The 16,143-nt window shown below is 38.9% G+C and overlaps 1 protein-coding gene across 7 annotated transcripts in view; it reads left to right on the top strand.

The window, feature by feature from the left end:
- The window catches only part of RALGAPA2 (Ral GTPase activating protein catalytic subunit alpha 2), a 312,686-nt gene that overhangs the window by 32,285 nt on the left and 264,258 nt on the right, over window positions 1-16,143 (top strand). For 6 of the 7 annotated variants that reach the window (XM_027069474.2, XM_053200306.1, XM_027069476.2 and 3 more), the window contains exon 3: window positions 2,250-2,302. In XM_027069474.2, coding sequence (XP_026925275.1) covers window positions 2,250-2,302 — 53 coding nt within the window. Of the gene's footprint in view, window positions 1-2,249; window positions 2,303-11,072; window positions 12,138-16,143 lie in introns of those variants that run through there. The other variant, XM_053200308.1, reaches the window with a different exon arrangement.

Raw genomic sequence — 16,143 nt, 5'->3', positions numbered from 1 at the left:
ACGACTGAGCCACCCAGGCACCCCAAGCCCCATTTTAAAGGCTCCTCTGTGCCTCCTTTTCCCCCTTTTGCTTTCTTTGTCCTTTTAGAAAAATCTCATTGCTCAAGACTGTATCAGTTAGTTTGTGCTGCATAACAAATTACATTATAAACCATCCCAAGACTAAGTGCTTTAAAATGACTCATTTAGCTTATAATTTTCTGTGTTTGTTGAGCAGTTCTTCACGTTTAGGCTGGCTCATGCCTCTTAACATCAGCTAGTAGTGGATGGCCTCATTTACATGTCTTGTAGTTGGCAAGCTATTGACCAGGGCGTCTTAGTTCTCCTCCATGTTAGCAGGCTATCTTGAGCTCTTTACATGCTGGCCTTAGGATTGTAAGCTCAGCAAGTGCAAAAGGCTTTTTAAGGTTGTACTTGCTACCTCCCAGTTGCTAATGTCACATTGGCCAGAGCAAGCTATGTGGCATCTCAGATGCAACATATAGAGAAATAGGTATCTCTTGATAGGAGAGGAAAAACTTCATTCTTGCAGTCTACTACAAAGAATCATAGTAAAGAACCAATAAAAATAGGGTGAGATTTTGCAGTTTCTTGCTGTTAATACAATCTGTGTTTTGATTGGAGTACTAGGAAGAAAGTATACCAAAACAACAGAATGAAGGAAGATGTTTGCTATAAATGATGAAATCATCTTGTGATAACCAGCCTTCCAGTTATTCAGGCCAAAACCTGAGTTTATTGGCTCTACCTTCAAAACACATCCAGAATCATTGGCTTTTTCTCACTGCCTGGGCTGGTAATGCCAGTGTTCCCATTATGCTCACCTGGATTATTGCGTGCCCCAGAAATGGTCTTTCCCTTTCCACCTTTGCGCCCTGCACCCCCTTGAGAGTCTCTTGGGAAGAGCAGCTGGAATGACGCTTTAAAAATGGGTCAGATCATGACTCAGCACTCTGAACCCTTAAATGGCTTCTCAATTCTGGAAGTCATTACGATGGCCTCAGACCCTACCTGCCTGCCTTTATCCCACTGCTTTCTAACCTCACCTGATGCAGTTCTCCCCCTTCACTCCAGACATAAGGGCCTTCTTACTGTTTCCTGACCATGCCATACTTGTTCAGACATAAGGACTTTGCACTGTCCAGTCCCTCTGCCTGGAACACATTTCTCCCAAATTTCCATATGGCTTGTTTGCTTACCTCCAGATTTCCATGTGGCTTTTTCCCTTTCTTCTTTCAGATCTTTGCTCAGATGTCATCTTATCAGCACCATGTTCCCTGACTTCCCTAGTCAAAATTGCATACCATGTCTTTTGACATTCCCATCTGCCTTCCCTCTTATTTTTTTGGATTTGTTGGATGCCTCCTCCTGTCAGAATGTAAGCTTCCTCAGGGCAAGGATTGTCGTGTTCTGTTCACCTGCATCCTCAGGTCCTGGAAGAATCCTTAGAATGACATAGAGCCATTCTTTAGTATTTGTTCAATGAATGAATAGTATCTTACTTCACAGAGCTGTGGGGATTCAGTTACCTCAGGGGTCCACAACTTACAGCTCAGTGCCTGTTTTTATAAATAATTTTTTGGACACAGCCATACCCAGTTCATTCATGTGTTATCCATGGCTCTTTTTGCCCCATCATGGCAGAGTTGAATGCTTGCAAGACAGGTTGCAAAGCCTAAAATATTTACTATCAGCCCTTTACAGAAACAGTTTTCCAAGTTAGATGCTGAATGCCAAACACTTAGCACAGGGCTCACTACTTACAGACTGGGCAATAAATGGAAACTGCTGCTATAGGTTTTTAGTTTTTATTATTTAGTTATTATCAAGAGGACAGTGTGCAATTGCCTAAAGAGATACATGACTTTTTATAGTTATGACTTCTCTATGCCCCTTCATATAAAAAAAATGAGAATTCTTTCTTTGCTTTTGCTGTGTAGTCCATCATAACTTGAACTCAGAAGTAACTAATTGAGAAATGAATAAATTGCCTTCCATGGGTTGATAGTGACCTAGAAAATATGGAAGCTGTGTTTAAACAGTTAGCGAGGAGAAACTCTGCTAGATGTGGGCTCGGGTGGTCTGGCTTGGTGTCTGTCTACATGCCTGACGTGGGTTCCACACTGCCTCCTTGTAGTTTTTGAATAAATGAATGTATGTTGAAGTTTAAATGTTTTTAAGGTAACATAATTTTTAATATCCTAAAATTTATACATTGTCATGATAACTAATTTTTTTATGTATTCCAGGGAATAATAAGTCACAAAGGGAGGAGCTGGACTCCATCCTCTTTCTTTTTGAAGTAAGTTTTTGTTAATTCATTTAGCTTTTAAGATTTTTGCTGAAAATATGATATTGTAGATCTTAATTTCATTTGAAGACATAAAAAAGTGATGGGCATGTATTTCTTTCCTTCCTCTTTTACAAACATTGCTGTAAAGAATTTTTTTTTTTGGAAACGTGAGAGAATTTTTCCTATATGGTTACCTAGATGTGAAATTATTAGATAGAAATGTATACACATTTCAAATACTGATATTGTCAAATTGCTTTTCAAAAAGTCATGTAAAGTTATATGTAAACTTATGTTGAAGTCATGTGTGTGTTTCCCCAGCCAACACTGGTGATAGTTTTTTTTAAATATACGCAAACTGACATGCAAAAACTTATTCTTTTTAATATATTTTTCTGACCACTAGTGAGATTGCAATGTTTGTATGTGTCTGTGTGTCAATGTGTGTTGATCATATATTCTTTTTTTTTTTTTTAAGTTTGTTTATTTTTGGGAGAGAGAGAGAGTGCACACCAGCTGAGGAGGGGCAGAGAGAGGGAGAGAGAATCCCAAGTAGGTTCTGTGCTGTCAAGCACAGAGCTGGACGTGGGGCTTGATCTCACAAACCATGACCTGGGCTGAAATCATGGTTGGATATTTAACAAACTGAGCCACCCAGGCACCCTGGATCATATATTCTTTTAAAAGTTGAAACAATATTTGGGTGTAGTTCTTGACCTATTAAGCTTAAAGTCATTCTTGTCTACATGTATTAGACAAGTGGCTAGGTTACTGATAACTTGGGACCTATACTAGAAAAAAATTGTAAGCACATGTAACCTAAGCACATGTCTCTTCAAATCATGAATAATTTCTAGATAACCAACAATTAACTTTCAGAAACATGTGCTTAGCTTGGTGTGAGGTCAACTTTATGACTCTAAAGGACATATTTGTTGCAGAGCTGGCTGGAGGGGGAGGCCAGGGGAGAAGGCCTCCATGGACTTTTTGGGTTTGTGGATTTATGAAATAAAACAGATCTGAAAACCTCTCCCACCCAGTATTTGGCTTGTGACTGGCAGTCAGTAACTGTGGTTCCTCATTCTCTCCTTTAAGGGCTGTACTCCTTCCCCAGAGTAATAATAACTGCATTTTATGTATTTTCTGTGGTAACCCTCCTGTGAATGAAACCTGTGCAGAGGAGTTTTTTTAACAGGAGCTTCGATTAAGTATGTCACTTAAATATGTATTTACTGACCATCATTTGTTTGAACTATTCCGTTAATTATCTTATACATGTAGCATTTGATATATTTACTAAAGCATCTATAACATAAATGCAAGTTTTGAAGCATGGTGATAAAGCTCATTCTCTTGACTCCCTCCCCCTCCAAGATTTTAAGAAGTAGAAGGTACTTGGGTGCTTCTCCTTGATCTTGTTCTTTCTCTGCTCTGGAGGCAGCCGCTCCCTTGCATTATGCTTTTCCCTTTCTTTTTTGAAAATGGTTTTACCACAAGTATTTGTATCCCTAAACAATGCATTGTGTTTTGTTTGGTTTTGAGTGTAATAAAAATGGTCTCACATGGGACATAATCATCTGTGGCTTGCCTTTTACACTCAGCATTATTTCTGAGATTTATCCATGTTTTTGAACTTTGTTCAAGTTCATTCCATTCCCACTGCTGGATTAAGTGAACATGCATGATTTATTTAATTTCAACATTTTGTTTACAGATTTTTTTTTTTTGTTGTTTTCTTGGTGGACTGTCTGGTTGTGAATAATGACAAGCTTGCCAGTTAGTCTGTTTTCTTGTCTTACGGTGCCAACCCAGCCCTCCAGTCCTTTGGTAAATAGACATGATAAAGATGGTCATCCTGCTTCTGATTCAAAGAGAGTTTTATTAATGTTTCATTATTCAGGACAATGTTTTCTTTAAAGTTTTGGTAGATAACTCTTTATCAGATTAAGTTCACTTCTATTTTTTTTTTTCTGCATTCACTGAGATAACCATGTGATGATCCTTCATGAATATTAATGTAGTAAATTGCAGTTCTGAATTTGGGGGAGGCTCATACTTTGTTGCCATTTTTGGATCTATGTTCAAAACTTGAGGTTGGCCTAAATTTCCTTTTCCTCACATTGTTTTTGAATGATCCTATAGAACCTGGTGTCAAGTATTTCTTTTTCTGTTATATAAAATAGTTTGCATAAGATTGGAATGATGTGCTCCTGGAATGTTTTTTAGTCTTTCCTGTAACAACCATCTGAAACTGGTGCTTTTTTGTTTTGTTTTTAGTGGGAAGATTTTAACCACTCGTTCAGTTTCTTTAATCATTTTAGGATTTTTCAGGTTTTCTATTTTTTCTTGATTCAGGTTTGGCAAATTATATATATTTTTTTAAGAATTTGAGAAATTCTAGGGTCGCCTCAGTGGCTCAGTCAGTTAAGCATCTGACTTGGGCTCAGGTCATGATCTCATGGTTCATAGGTTCAAACCCCACATCAGGCTCTGTGCTGGCATCCTGAGCCTGCTTCGGATTCTCTTTTTCCCTGTCTCTCTGCCCCTCCCCTGCTTGCACTCTCTCTCTCTCAAAATAACTAAGTAAGCTTTAAAAAAAGAATTTGAGGAATTCTAAGAATTTCTGATCACCAGAGTTTTAAAATTTATTAGTGTGACCCTTCTTTTGAGGGTCATAATTCTTTCAATTTTATCTACTCTGTATTGATCTTCATTGTCTTCGGTTGTTAGGTATTTTAGACACAGTATTAGCAGTAGCGACAGATAAAAGTACTTGTGTCACCCTTTACAGATACCATTTTGTTAGCTTCTGGTTACCATTGCAGCAGCCTTAAACTCTGTTCCCTGTCTACTTGTTGCTTTAAATGCCTTTTCTCTCTGGCTTCTCTTAAAGTCTTTTTCTTACTCTTTGGTGTCCTGCAGCTTCGCCACAGAATGTCTACTGGAAGATCTCTTGTCTTGCTTGGTGTCTGTGTGTTTCCTCTATTTCCGGATTCAGATCGTGTATCATTTCTGTAAAATAGCTGCTGTCTCTGATCAAATGTTGACTCTTTTCTGTCCTCCTGGTGTACTTCCCAGGATTCTTATTTAAAACTCTTGCTCTCTCCTCCATGCGTCTCCAGCATGCTTTCACCCTCTTTCCCAGCCTCCTTGTGCTGCATTCCAGGCAGTTTCTTGGTCTCATCTGCTGAACCATTCTATTGTGTTTTAAATCACAATTTTTAACTTAAGTTTTTAACTTAAGTTTGGTGCTCATGTGTGGCTGGTTGCTTTTGATAGACTTTTGATACTTGTTCCTTTCGAGACCTCTTTTGTTTTCTTGAACATTTAACAATGTAACATTTCATATTCTGTATCTGATTATTCCAATATTTAAAGTCTTCAGTTGTCTAAATCTGCTATCTCTCAACATGGCTTCTTTTCTTGCATACTATTGTGGTAGGATTTTGAAATCAGATTTAATTGAACAATTTAATCTGTTTCAAGCCTGTGTTTTTCTGGAAGGTTTATTTTTCTTTTGCCAGGAGGCTGGGAGTGTTTTTGGTTGGGACCACTTTGGCTCCATTTGAGGATCCTGGTTTATAAATGGAATCTCAAATTCATTTCCTCAAACTTAAGGTGTGGTGGGAACTGGAGTCTGGAAGGCACAGGGATCCAGAGATCCTGTAGTAGAATTGGCATTAGTTCTCCAGTATCTCAAATTGTTTCTCTTGAGCTTGTGGCTTACAGATCAGGTTTTGACTGACTTTTCTTCTCTCACCTTCCTTCTTTCCTTTTTTTAAGTCTTTTTCTTCCATTTTTTAAGTCTTTTGTTAGGTTCCCAGTGTCCTCTAAAGCCCAGATGTGTTTTGAGAATTACATTTGCTGCCACTGATTGCAAATCTAGTTGTCCTGCAGTGAGAAAGCCCATCGGGGACCGTAGTCCTATACCTCCCACAGAGGAGGTTTTAATACCTTCTTGTGTCCAAAAATTCTAGATTAGGGAGGGTGTTATTACAGATACATTACCGTCTACAGAGGATTAGTTGCCTATATAATAGAACAAATATATATTATTCAAAGCCCCATAAAACTTTCATTTTGCATAGTAAATATGAATGAATAATGAACTGCATTACTTTTGTTTATGTTCTCTTTCTGTCTCTGGCTATAGAAGGTAGGTTGTAATTTGTATGGTTCATTCTGAGAATTAAGTAACTTCACTGCTACTTTCTACAAGTTAGTGCCATATAAAGAGATGGTTTACAAGGATTTGGAGGTAAATACATATCAAGGTGTAAATAATTGGGAAAGGCTTCCTTTAAAAAAGGTGGAATTATTAAGACATGTTAAATCACAGAAGGGATATTGTGTAAAGACAGTCTATAAATACGAAGTGGATTGGAAGAAAGCACAGAGGTGAGAGAGAGTTCAGAAGGCTCAGAAGGAGAGTATGCAGGGAGACCTGCTGCCTGCCTCTGTAAGTCAGGGGCAATCTGGAAGGGAACCTTTGGAAAGGAAGCAGTAGTGTTTGCATGTAATGAGCTACTGGAGACATTACAGCACTCTGATGAAGCAAGTGGTGTGCAATCAAGTCTGCTAGCTCAGTTGAAGTCGTGGTTTCAGGCAGCAAGCACACCTTTCCATCTGCCTTTATCTCCAGTGGGAGGACTTGTACTGTTTGAAGTTGACCTCCAGACACCTTTGCCTGTGGCTACAAATCTGTGCATCGCTTAGAGTTTCTGTGGTTGCTGGTTCATGGGGATGTCTGTCTGTTTTTTTTTTTTTTTTTTTTTTTTTTTTTACTGAGATTCACTTGTTAATTTTACTCTTTTTTTAAAAAAATATATTTCATCGATCATTGTCATGTGTTTCAAATGGGAGTGGGGATGATAGTGTGGGACCCCATCAAATGAATTTACATTGCCATCTTGATGAGAATATAAGTGTTTTACATGGCCATCCTGTGTCATTCCTTCCTGTTGAAGTGGGTTCTGTCTTCCCAGTTTTTGTCAGTGGAAGAATGGGGCCTTTATTATGTTGGGTGACTTGGCCAAGATTGCACATCTATCAAATGGCACATAGAGATTTAACCTCTGGTCTGACTGTAGAACCCATTTTCTTAAGGTGCCATGGCACCTTCCATGTAAGAATTTCAATATTCTCCTGCTTCTGAAGCTGTATCTTACAGGCCATGTATACCAGTATGTATCTATTCTCGTATAGTTCATTTATTACGCACATTTATTGGATACCAGCTATGTGTCAGGCACATTGCTAGGTGCTGGAGATGTGGCAGTGGGTAAGTTAGACAGAACCCCTTGCCTCATTGAGCATATGTTACATTTCATACTAACTGAAGCGTCCACTGGTAACAATGGATTTATGCCAGAGCTCCAGTAATGACTTTCTGAGTCACAGAAAATTCTGAATGGCCCCTTGTAGAAGTGATACTTTGGTGGTAGCCCTTGAGGTAGCTACTTGCATAGGGGAAAAGGAGGGCTGGGATAGAAATGTAAGGTACATGATAAATGGGCTTCAAGGCCAAATAATTCACCTGACTTTGAGAACCTTTTGGATTCAGTAGTTGAGAGGCTGTTTTAATGGTACATGGAATTTGTTTTAATCAGGTATGGTAAGACAGACACACAGACATGAAAATGATTGCCATGAAGGAAGAAATTTTTATTGTACTCACAGGAGTACAACAGAAACAGGAGTCATCGCATGTTGGCAGGACTATGAAGAGAAGCCACAGAGAGCATCCAGAGAGCAGGCAGAGGGGGGATCTGAGGTGGGGAGCCTTTATTGTGGGAAGGAAGGAATGGGTAAGGCAAGGTAAGCAAGCTAAACAAGTTTAGGATTGGATAGTTTGGATAATTTTGGCAGGCTCTGGGCTGTAGAGGTGGTCCCTAGGTGTCCAGTACCTAATCCCCTGGTGATTTTAAGAGGAGGATAGTGTCCCAAGTGTGAGAGCCCATAAGAGGAGGTGGTTGCGGGAGTGGATTTGGGATTTGTTGGTTTGCCTGTCAGAGGCATGCGGGCAAGCCCCAGATGTCAGAGCATCAAGAATACAGAAAATAAGAAAATAGAGTTAATACAGAGATGTTGTTTTGAGTTGTCTGCCATATTGTATGCCATTAGTACAGAAATGCAGTAGTTTGGAGTTACTTATATATGGTTAAGAAAATTCTAGAATTTGATAGCAAGGTATTTCCTCACCCCCATACCCACACCCCAATTAAAATATACATTGACAGAAGGCATTTAATTTCAAAGCTTATAAATGTTCTGGCCTCAGAATGCTGCTCATTTACCTATCTTTCAAGTAATTACAGAGTTAGCAATCACAGATGTACAGAACATTTGACTTCTAGATTCCTTATTTTTAGGTTTATCCAAATTACCCCACCAGATTAAGTAAGTCCTGTTTTTTTCTTCCTAGAGACCTGAACAGTTTCTTTATAACCTGTAAAGTGTGGTGTGAGCTGGGCTAACATTTCGAGCCTCTCCAGGGTCCCTGTGTGGCTTTCTTTCACCGGTCATTGGGGGTGTTGTTCTGCGAAGGTGCTCTCTCACACACATACTGCTTTGCTTACTGCTGCTTTACCTCTTTTTGCGTAATTTTACTTCTGGCCTCCTGGTTTATGCAATTCTGCTTTCAGGGACTGCCCTTTGCTCTCCTTGTCATCTGGCCCATACTTTCAGGCTCCGTTCAGACCCACTGATTTCTTCTGGCAACTCCAGCTAGAGGTGCCCGTTTTTTTTTCTGTGAACTTGTATAAATATGCTCCGGCTAGTTACCATTTCATTATAGCCAGGTGTTCTTAGTTTTCCCTGAAGGTGGTGGCTGTGTCTTAGCTTCCTAATGAGACTATAAAGTTCCTGAGGCCAGCAACCATTCCATACAATCCTTTGTATTCTCCCTCCTATGCACCCCCCGCCCCGATTTGCACCTGTTTATATTTAGTGTTGGATTAAAGCTTCTTGAAGTCGCATCTTATTTCCCATGGGGTTATTTGTGATTTTTATGTTAAAAACATTTTCCTTCCTCACCTAAATCTCTCTCTGGATAAAAGAAATAGGAAGAAGGTCTCTTTAGATCAGGCCTTGACGCTAACAAGCTGTGTGGCTTTGAGTTGGGTACTCGCCCTTTCCTTACCTGGGCTTTCTTGTATGTGATGTGAAGGAGAGGTACTGGATAGCTCTGGGGTCTGTCTCTTCCAGCCCTAACAACCCATGACACTACAGATCAGGAAGTTCACGGGTAAGTCTTTTAGCATGAAATTTAATTTCACGCTTTCATTTAGTTTTAAATATTAAATTGACTTGACTCTGACTAGCCTTTGCAGATCTAAACACCTCAGTTGCTTTTTCTCTAGGGCAACTCTATTCAAGAGAACTTTCTGTGATCATGGAAAGATTCTGTATCTGTACTACCCAGTTAGGTAACCATGAGCTACATGGGCTGGTTAGTGCTTCAAATGTGGACGCTGTGACTGAAATTTTAATTATAAATAATTTCATTTGATTTAAATTTTAGAATAGCCACCTGTGGCTAGTGGCTACTGATTGGACAGAGAAGCTCAATAGTCTTCCCACAGAGCTTTGGTACCTCATTTGAAAGACTTACATCTTTTTGTTAAATGCTTGGTTAAATCCTCAGCATGTTGCACATTGTGTTGCAGGGGACTTAACTTAAGGTTTAGGGTTTTACTGAAATGGTTTCCCTGGGCTTCTCAGGCAGAGTTACCAAAGTGCCGGGGGAGATTATGCCTTTTCCTCCTCCAGTTGGAGAAGCATGGCTCCAGAGTGGTCTTATGCAAACACAAAATTGAAAAGCCACACACAGATTCATTCTACTCTTTTTATGTTTGTTTTTAGCTGAAAATAAGACTTCAAATAATGGCCAAATTAAGTACTACTTTATCTCCCCATCACACCCCCTGCCTTCCCTGCACCCACTTCTCTCCCCACAGTATCAAAAAAACACTTATGGTGTCAGTTCAGGGTATGTATGCTGTTTCGCCTTCTCCCTTCCTTTGGTGGGGGAGATTCAGGTTGGAGAGGCATGGGCACTAGAGGCAAACAATAGCAGATGAGCTACCCAGAGAATGTAGATGATCTGTGGGCTTCTTCAAGGGCGGTCAGAGGAACAGGAATATAACTATGGTCACTAGTGTTTGTTTTTTCTTTGCTATTGAAGATGAAGTTGGCTTGTTTGAAATTTACTGTAGACTTCCTACCTACCATCTCCCTTCCCTTCCTGTGTGGAGGTAATGCTGGATTGGAGGCAGGACGTGATTGTAGAGTCATGCTGGCTATAGTTATGTTTGGGAGTCATAACTGACCGGTGGTAAATCCAGGGCTGTGGTGGAAGCTGTCTTACTTTAATGGAATTCAACACTGGGTGTTCTTTATTGTTCCAACTGAGCTTATATAGATAGTGGGTTTAGCCTCTAATTCTTTTCCTCAAAATAGGGAGAAAGGATTTTACTAGCTTTTCTGATGATAATAACACAACTAGATCCATTGTGGTGCCCAGAGTCGTGTAAAAGAAGGTGAAATGAGTGGCTGGTTTTCCCCTCTGTATAGTTACTTTGTATTTGCCATCAGTAATTGGAGCTTTCATTTTATATCCAATACATATGGAAATTGTAACTTTTCACACGTTAATAGCATCTCTCTACCTCAGATATTAATAATGGAGAAGAGGGGCACCTGGGTGACTCAGTCGGGTGAGCTTCCGACTTCGGCTCAGGTCATGATCTCGCGGTCTGTGAGTTTGAGCCTCATGTCGGGCTCTGTGCTGACAGCTCAGAGCCTGGAGCCTGCTTCGGATTCTGTGTCCCTCTCTCTCTGCCCCTCCCCCACTCATGCTCTGTCTCTCTCTCTGTCTCAGAAATAAATAAACATTAAAAAAAATAATGGAGAAGAATTTCCTGAAAAAAAACTAGAATTATGAATACAATGGGATTACAAACAGTTCTGAGATGTTTGTTTCCATTTCTCCCCTCCCTCCCACCTCACTTTCCTTCCCCCACCTTCTTGGTCCTTTCTTTTGTGGAACTGTATATCTTTTATAACTCTTTGCTGATGAAAACGAATCAGAAGCTCCTGCAGAGGTACAGTGGAAAAGCTTGGGCCAAGTCATAGACCAACACATCCAGGGCCGGTATCCAGCAGGATTCCATCACAATCCTTTTGCTTTCTTTATACAATGGCTAATGCCATTTCTTACGAGCAAACAACACAGAGCAAGACAGCACAACTGTAGTTTTGCAACTAACCAGTTTCCCCATTCCCTGCTTTCCTTTGCTTGATTCATCATTACTTATTTCAGATTGTCCAGTGTGCAAGCATACTTCAATGCTACTCCCTCCTTCTCATGTTGAGGTGAAGGACTTCCTTCCATAAACCTCTCAGGTTATTGCTTTTTATTTTTTCCACAAGGACTACTTTACTGATATTGAGTGGAGGAGGGACAAGAAGAAATAAAATGAGCAAGAAAGACAGATTCTTCTTAAATCCTTTGAATTTAAGTTCTTATTGAGGATTTCAAATATTTGGATGCTTCCATGGATTTTTTTTTTCTTTTAAAAGAATGATGCCAACTTTGAATGCAGCTCCTGGGTCACTGCCATAATTCTAAATGACTGATTGGAACTGGAAAAACAAACAAACAAACAAACAAACAAACAAATTCAGTATAAGTTCATGTTTCCTGGAGAACATTTTAAAAAGAACTGAGCGGATAGAGACACCCATCTCCCACCCCAAAGCTACCTGCATTCCAGCTGACAAACAAAATCAGCACCAGTGGTTATCCTGACCAGAATGTCATGTCACTTTTATGACATCAGGGGTATATTTTAATGTGTTATATATATTTTAAATGATAATACATGTAGGTATGTAATTGTTCCGGCTTGTTAACGTTAGTCATACTTGTTTTTATTAATGTTGAGCCCTTGTTTGGGAACAGCTCCGGATGATAGCAGTATTGTTACAGCATAGTGTGATCTGCTTCACAATATTCCTTGAGGCCCCCCTGCAGGGATCACATTACAGAAGAGGCCTGGATGGCCAGTTATGCCTTTTCTCATTTGTCTCACGTGTTGCTGGTAGTGATGCATTAGCTCAGAAATCACTCCTCAGCTCTGTGCCCTATAATGGATACTGGGGGAATAATAATTAACATACAGCCCAGGCCTTTCATTCCTATAGCCTCTGGTTATACTGGTGTCTGCTTTGAATCATGAGATGTTTATGATCTCTGCAAATGGGAAGATGCAAACAAAATATAAACATACATATAAAGTCCCTTGTGGAGATTCTTGAGGTTAAAATTTGATTATTTTATTACAGCATGGTAATGATTTGAATTGGACTGCAAGTGTCTAAGTTGAAAGCCATTTTCAGTGGATGTTTTAACTTCTAAATTTAATATTTAAGACTACAGTTTTCCTTACGCCTTGAGACTTACAGGTGAGAAACTTGGGATTGACCCAACAGGATATACTGAATTACTCAATTCACCTTGGGGAAGGGAAACTGGAGACATGTTTGTGGAAGTCTGAAATTATATTCTGGTGATTATCTGTTGCAATCCAGATGCCCTGAGTTTCCTGGCCTCTCTCACATAGTGTGCTGCTGGACTCATTGGTAACTGATACCCTCAGAAACAGGTCCCCTGGAAGGCAGCACTCGCAAATGCTTCCAAGAACCCTTTAAGGGCAGATAGTAGAAACAGCATCAGGGCTAAATATATGGAAAATTCACAATAGAACTCCAGCGTGTTGTACTTATTGTTAGAACAGCAGAAGATATATAAAGAGCTTTTTCTCTCCCTTTAGATTGATTGGAATTAATGTGTTAACATAATTTGAATGAGTTGGTTTCTTTTTTATAAATTTAGGAGAGAGTTGTACAAACACATGCTGTGAATTTTCTGTCTTGTTTTGTTTGGATATGTGGTGTGGCAGCTATTGTAGAGTGACACCTAGTGTTTGATGTGCTTGTGACACTGGACAGGTTGAAAGGGGAATCTGCCTGGAAGTGGGCCATGCACCAGCTGTTCTTGGGCATTCACTGAGTGAACTTGTTGGAGTGGCCAGTCCTGAGCCGACTGCAGGTCTGCGACACTTTCTAATTGTGTTGAGACAAGCTTTTAAAATTCTTTAAGTTTTGGGGATGGCAGAAACCACAAGGTGGCATCTCACTGAGGCTTTGTTAATTCTCTACTCATAACTTACCTCTAAACTCTTTGGAAGTGATTTTTTTTTTTCATCTTATGAAAATATGACACAGCCAACCAGCTGTGCGGAAAGAAGACTCCTTTAGAATCTGTTTTAGTGAGTGCTTCACTCAGAGCAAAACTATATATTGTGGGTAGAATTATATGCTACTTTTTTTTTTTTTTTTCTTTCGAGAGAGAGCATATAATCAGGGTTGGGGCAGAGAGAGAGAGAATCTCAAGCCAGCTCTGCGCCATCAGCATGGAGCTTGACATGGGGCTCAAACTCACAAACTGTGAGATTATGACCTGAGCCGACATCCAAAGTCAGATGCTTAACTGACTGAGCCACCCAGTGCTGCTGTATGGTACTAATTTGGGTATTTGTGAAGGTCTCTGGATATTCTCTCATTAAAAGCAAAGAGTCTAGTGCAATTTGGTTTTCTTTAAAAAGATATTAGACCTTTGCATGATCTTAAACAAAGTAAAAAAAAAAATAACCTCTTAACAATCTATCAAGTGCCTACACTTCTAAGTTTTTGAATTTGCATTTTCAGTACCCGATGAAAATGCTTTCCTATTGGTATCTGTCTATTTTGATCAATATCAGTCATACTTTTCTTTACTCCATGGTTCTGTACATCTCATGCTGGTGCTCTTGCATACCCTCTTTTTCCTATAACTACTGCAGCCTTTGTTCAGAGTTTCAATCTTCCCTCCTACTTGAGTATCCTGGTTAACTAACTAGTCTTTTGGTCTATGATCTCTGCCCCTTGTGTCTCCCTCTCACACCTGGAATGTTGTTTGTGTAATGTAATTCTGGTTCCCTTGGCCTTTAAGATGAAGTTTGAACTCCCCTGATGTTCAAGGCCCTTCCTGATCTGGCCTCTACCTCTCTCCATTCCTTGTTACTCGCCTTACTTTTGTTCCCACTGGCAACAAAGCAGCAGGGTTTGCTTTTGTTTTTTTGTTTTTGTTTTTGTTTTTGTTTTTTCCTGCTGTTGCTTAGTCTGCCTAAAAATGCCCTCCACTGCCTGGCGTACTCCTGTGTATCCTTCAGGATTCAGTTCAAGGGTGATCTCCCTTTGGAAGTGTGCCCTGTCTGTACTCACTCCCTTGTGCACGTACTGACATCCCTGATGTTCTTGCCTTTACCCTTTAGGGCTGTCACTTTTTGAGCAGGAACAGTTTCCTATATCGCTTTATTTCTGATCCCTCACATGGTACCTGGCACAAAAAGGGCACTTAAGAATACTTACTAATGAGTCAAATAAATGTTTGATTTAGAAGGTATTTGTTTTAATTACCTGCACTGATTTGCAGTGCTTGGAGATGTTTTCGTTCTTACAAAACTTACTTTAAAAAAAATTGATTTCTTCCTAAAATCACCTTTTTTCAACCTTTTGAGTTTAAAATTTAGAAGTGTTTTTTTTTTTTTGTAGGCATACCTATACAGATTTGCCTCTTTCAGCTTTGACCAGTTTTTGTTCTACAGCATTCACGTTGTTGATAATCTTGAGTCTATAATTATATGGGTTTTTTTTTAACCTGAGTGTTGCCAAAAGAATGTTTTAAAATCCCTCAAGTACTTGCAATTTTTTTTTAAGTTTAAACTCTCAAAGGTGGGCTTGCAATGCATTGAGTTTGCTTGTGACTTGTGCAACTCCTACTTTGATGGTTTTATTCACATGGCTTAGAAAAATAACTTTTAGTAAATTTTCATGAATGTTAGAATCTATGAAGTGATTCTACAGACTTGCCTCTCTGCATCTATCTATGAAACAACTCTTAACTATATTCAAAGATGTTGTATTGCACTGTATTGCCTGTTATATCTTACAAAGATAGAGTGCATTAAAATCTCCTATTATAAGTGTATTAAATATCTCAGTTTCTGCATTTGTTTTATTTTCATGCTATGTTATTGGTTGCATAAAGGTTCATATTATCCTTAAATTGTGAATTACACTTTTAATCTATTTGAAATGATTCCCCTTGTCCCCCTTAAAGCCTTTTCACTTGATATTGATACTGCTTTGCTGTGTGTTTGTACCTATGCATGCCTGATATGTTGTTTTTTGTATTTTATTCTTAATCTTTCTGTGTTTGAAAGCCAGTTCTGATTGACTTGGTCTTTGGTAGAGGAATTTAACCTGTTTGTATTTATGATATTTTTGTGTGTGTGATAATGAGCATTTTTGGTTTTTCTTCTACTTTTGTTTTTTGGGAAAGAGGTCACTTTCACTTCATGGAATATACTTTGTGATTATAAAATATACTTTCTATTTTCTGTCATTCCAATAATTATCCTTAAATTAATAAAATAGTATTAAAACTATCTTTCTTGTAATTATTCATACTAATAAAAAAACAGTATTTGATGATAGCCCCCTGCTTTTACTTTAACCACATATATCTTTTGTACTTCTCACTTATCAGCTATTTTAAGTATTTTGTATCCAGATTTTTTTTATATATAATATTTTTAGAATGTTATTTCTCTTATGTTAATCATTTTGAGGATTTACTCTACTTTTCATAACCATATTAACTCCAATTATATAAATATAGCTCACTGTCACAGTGTTTATACCCCTGCATCTTTGTTTTTGGATTGTTTAATCTCTGTATTTGC

The sequence above is a fragment of the Acinonyx jubatus genome, chromosome A3, assembly GCF_027475565.1.
Source record: "Acinonyx jubatus isolate Ajub_Pintada_27869175 chromosome A3, VMU_Ajub_asm_v1.0, whole genome shotgun sequence".
Taxonomy (NCBI): Eukaryota; Metazoa; Chordata; class Mammalia; order Carnivora; family Felidae; genus Acinonyx; species Acinonyx jubatus.
This window is presented reverse-complemented; position numbering and strand designations above follow the sequence as displayed.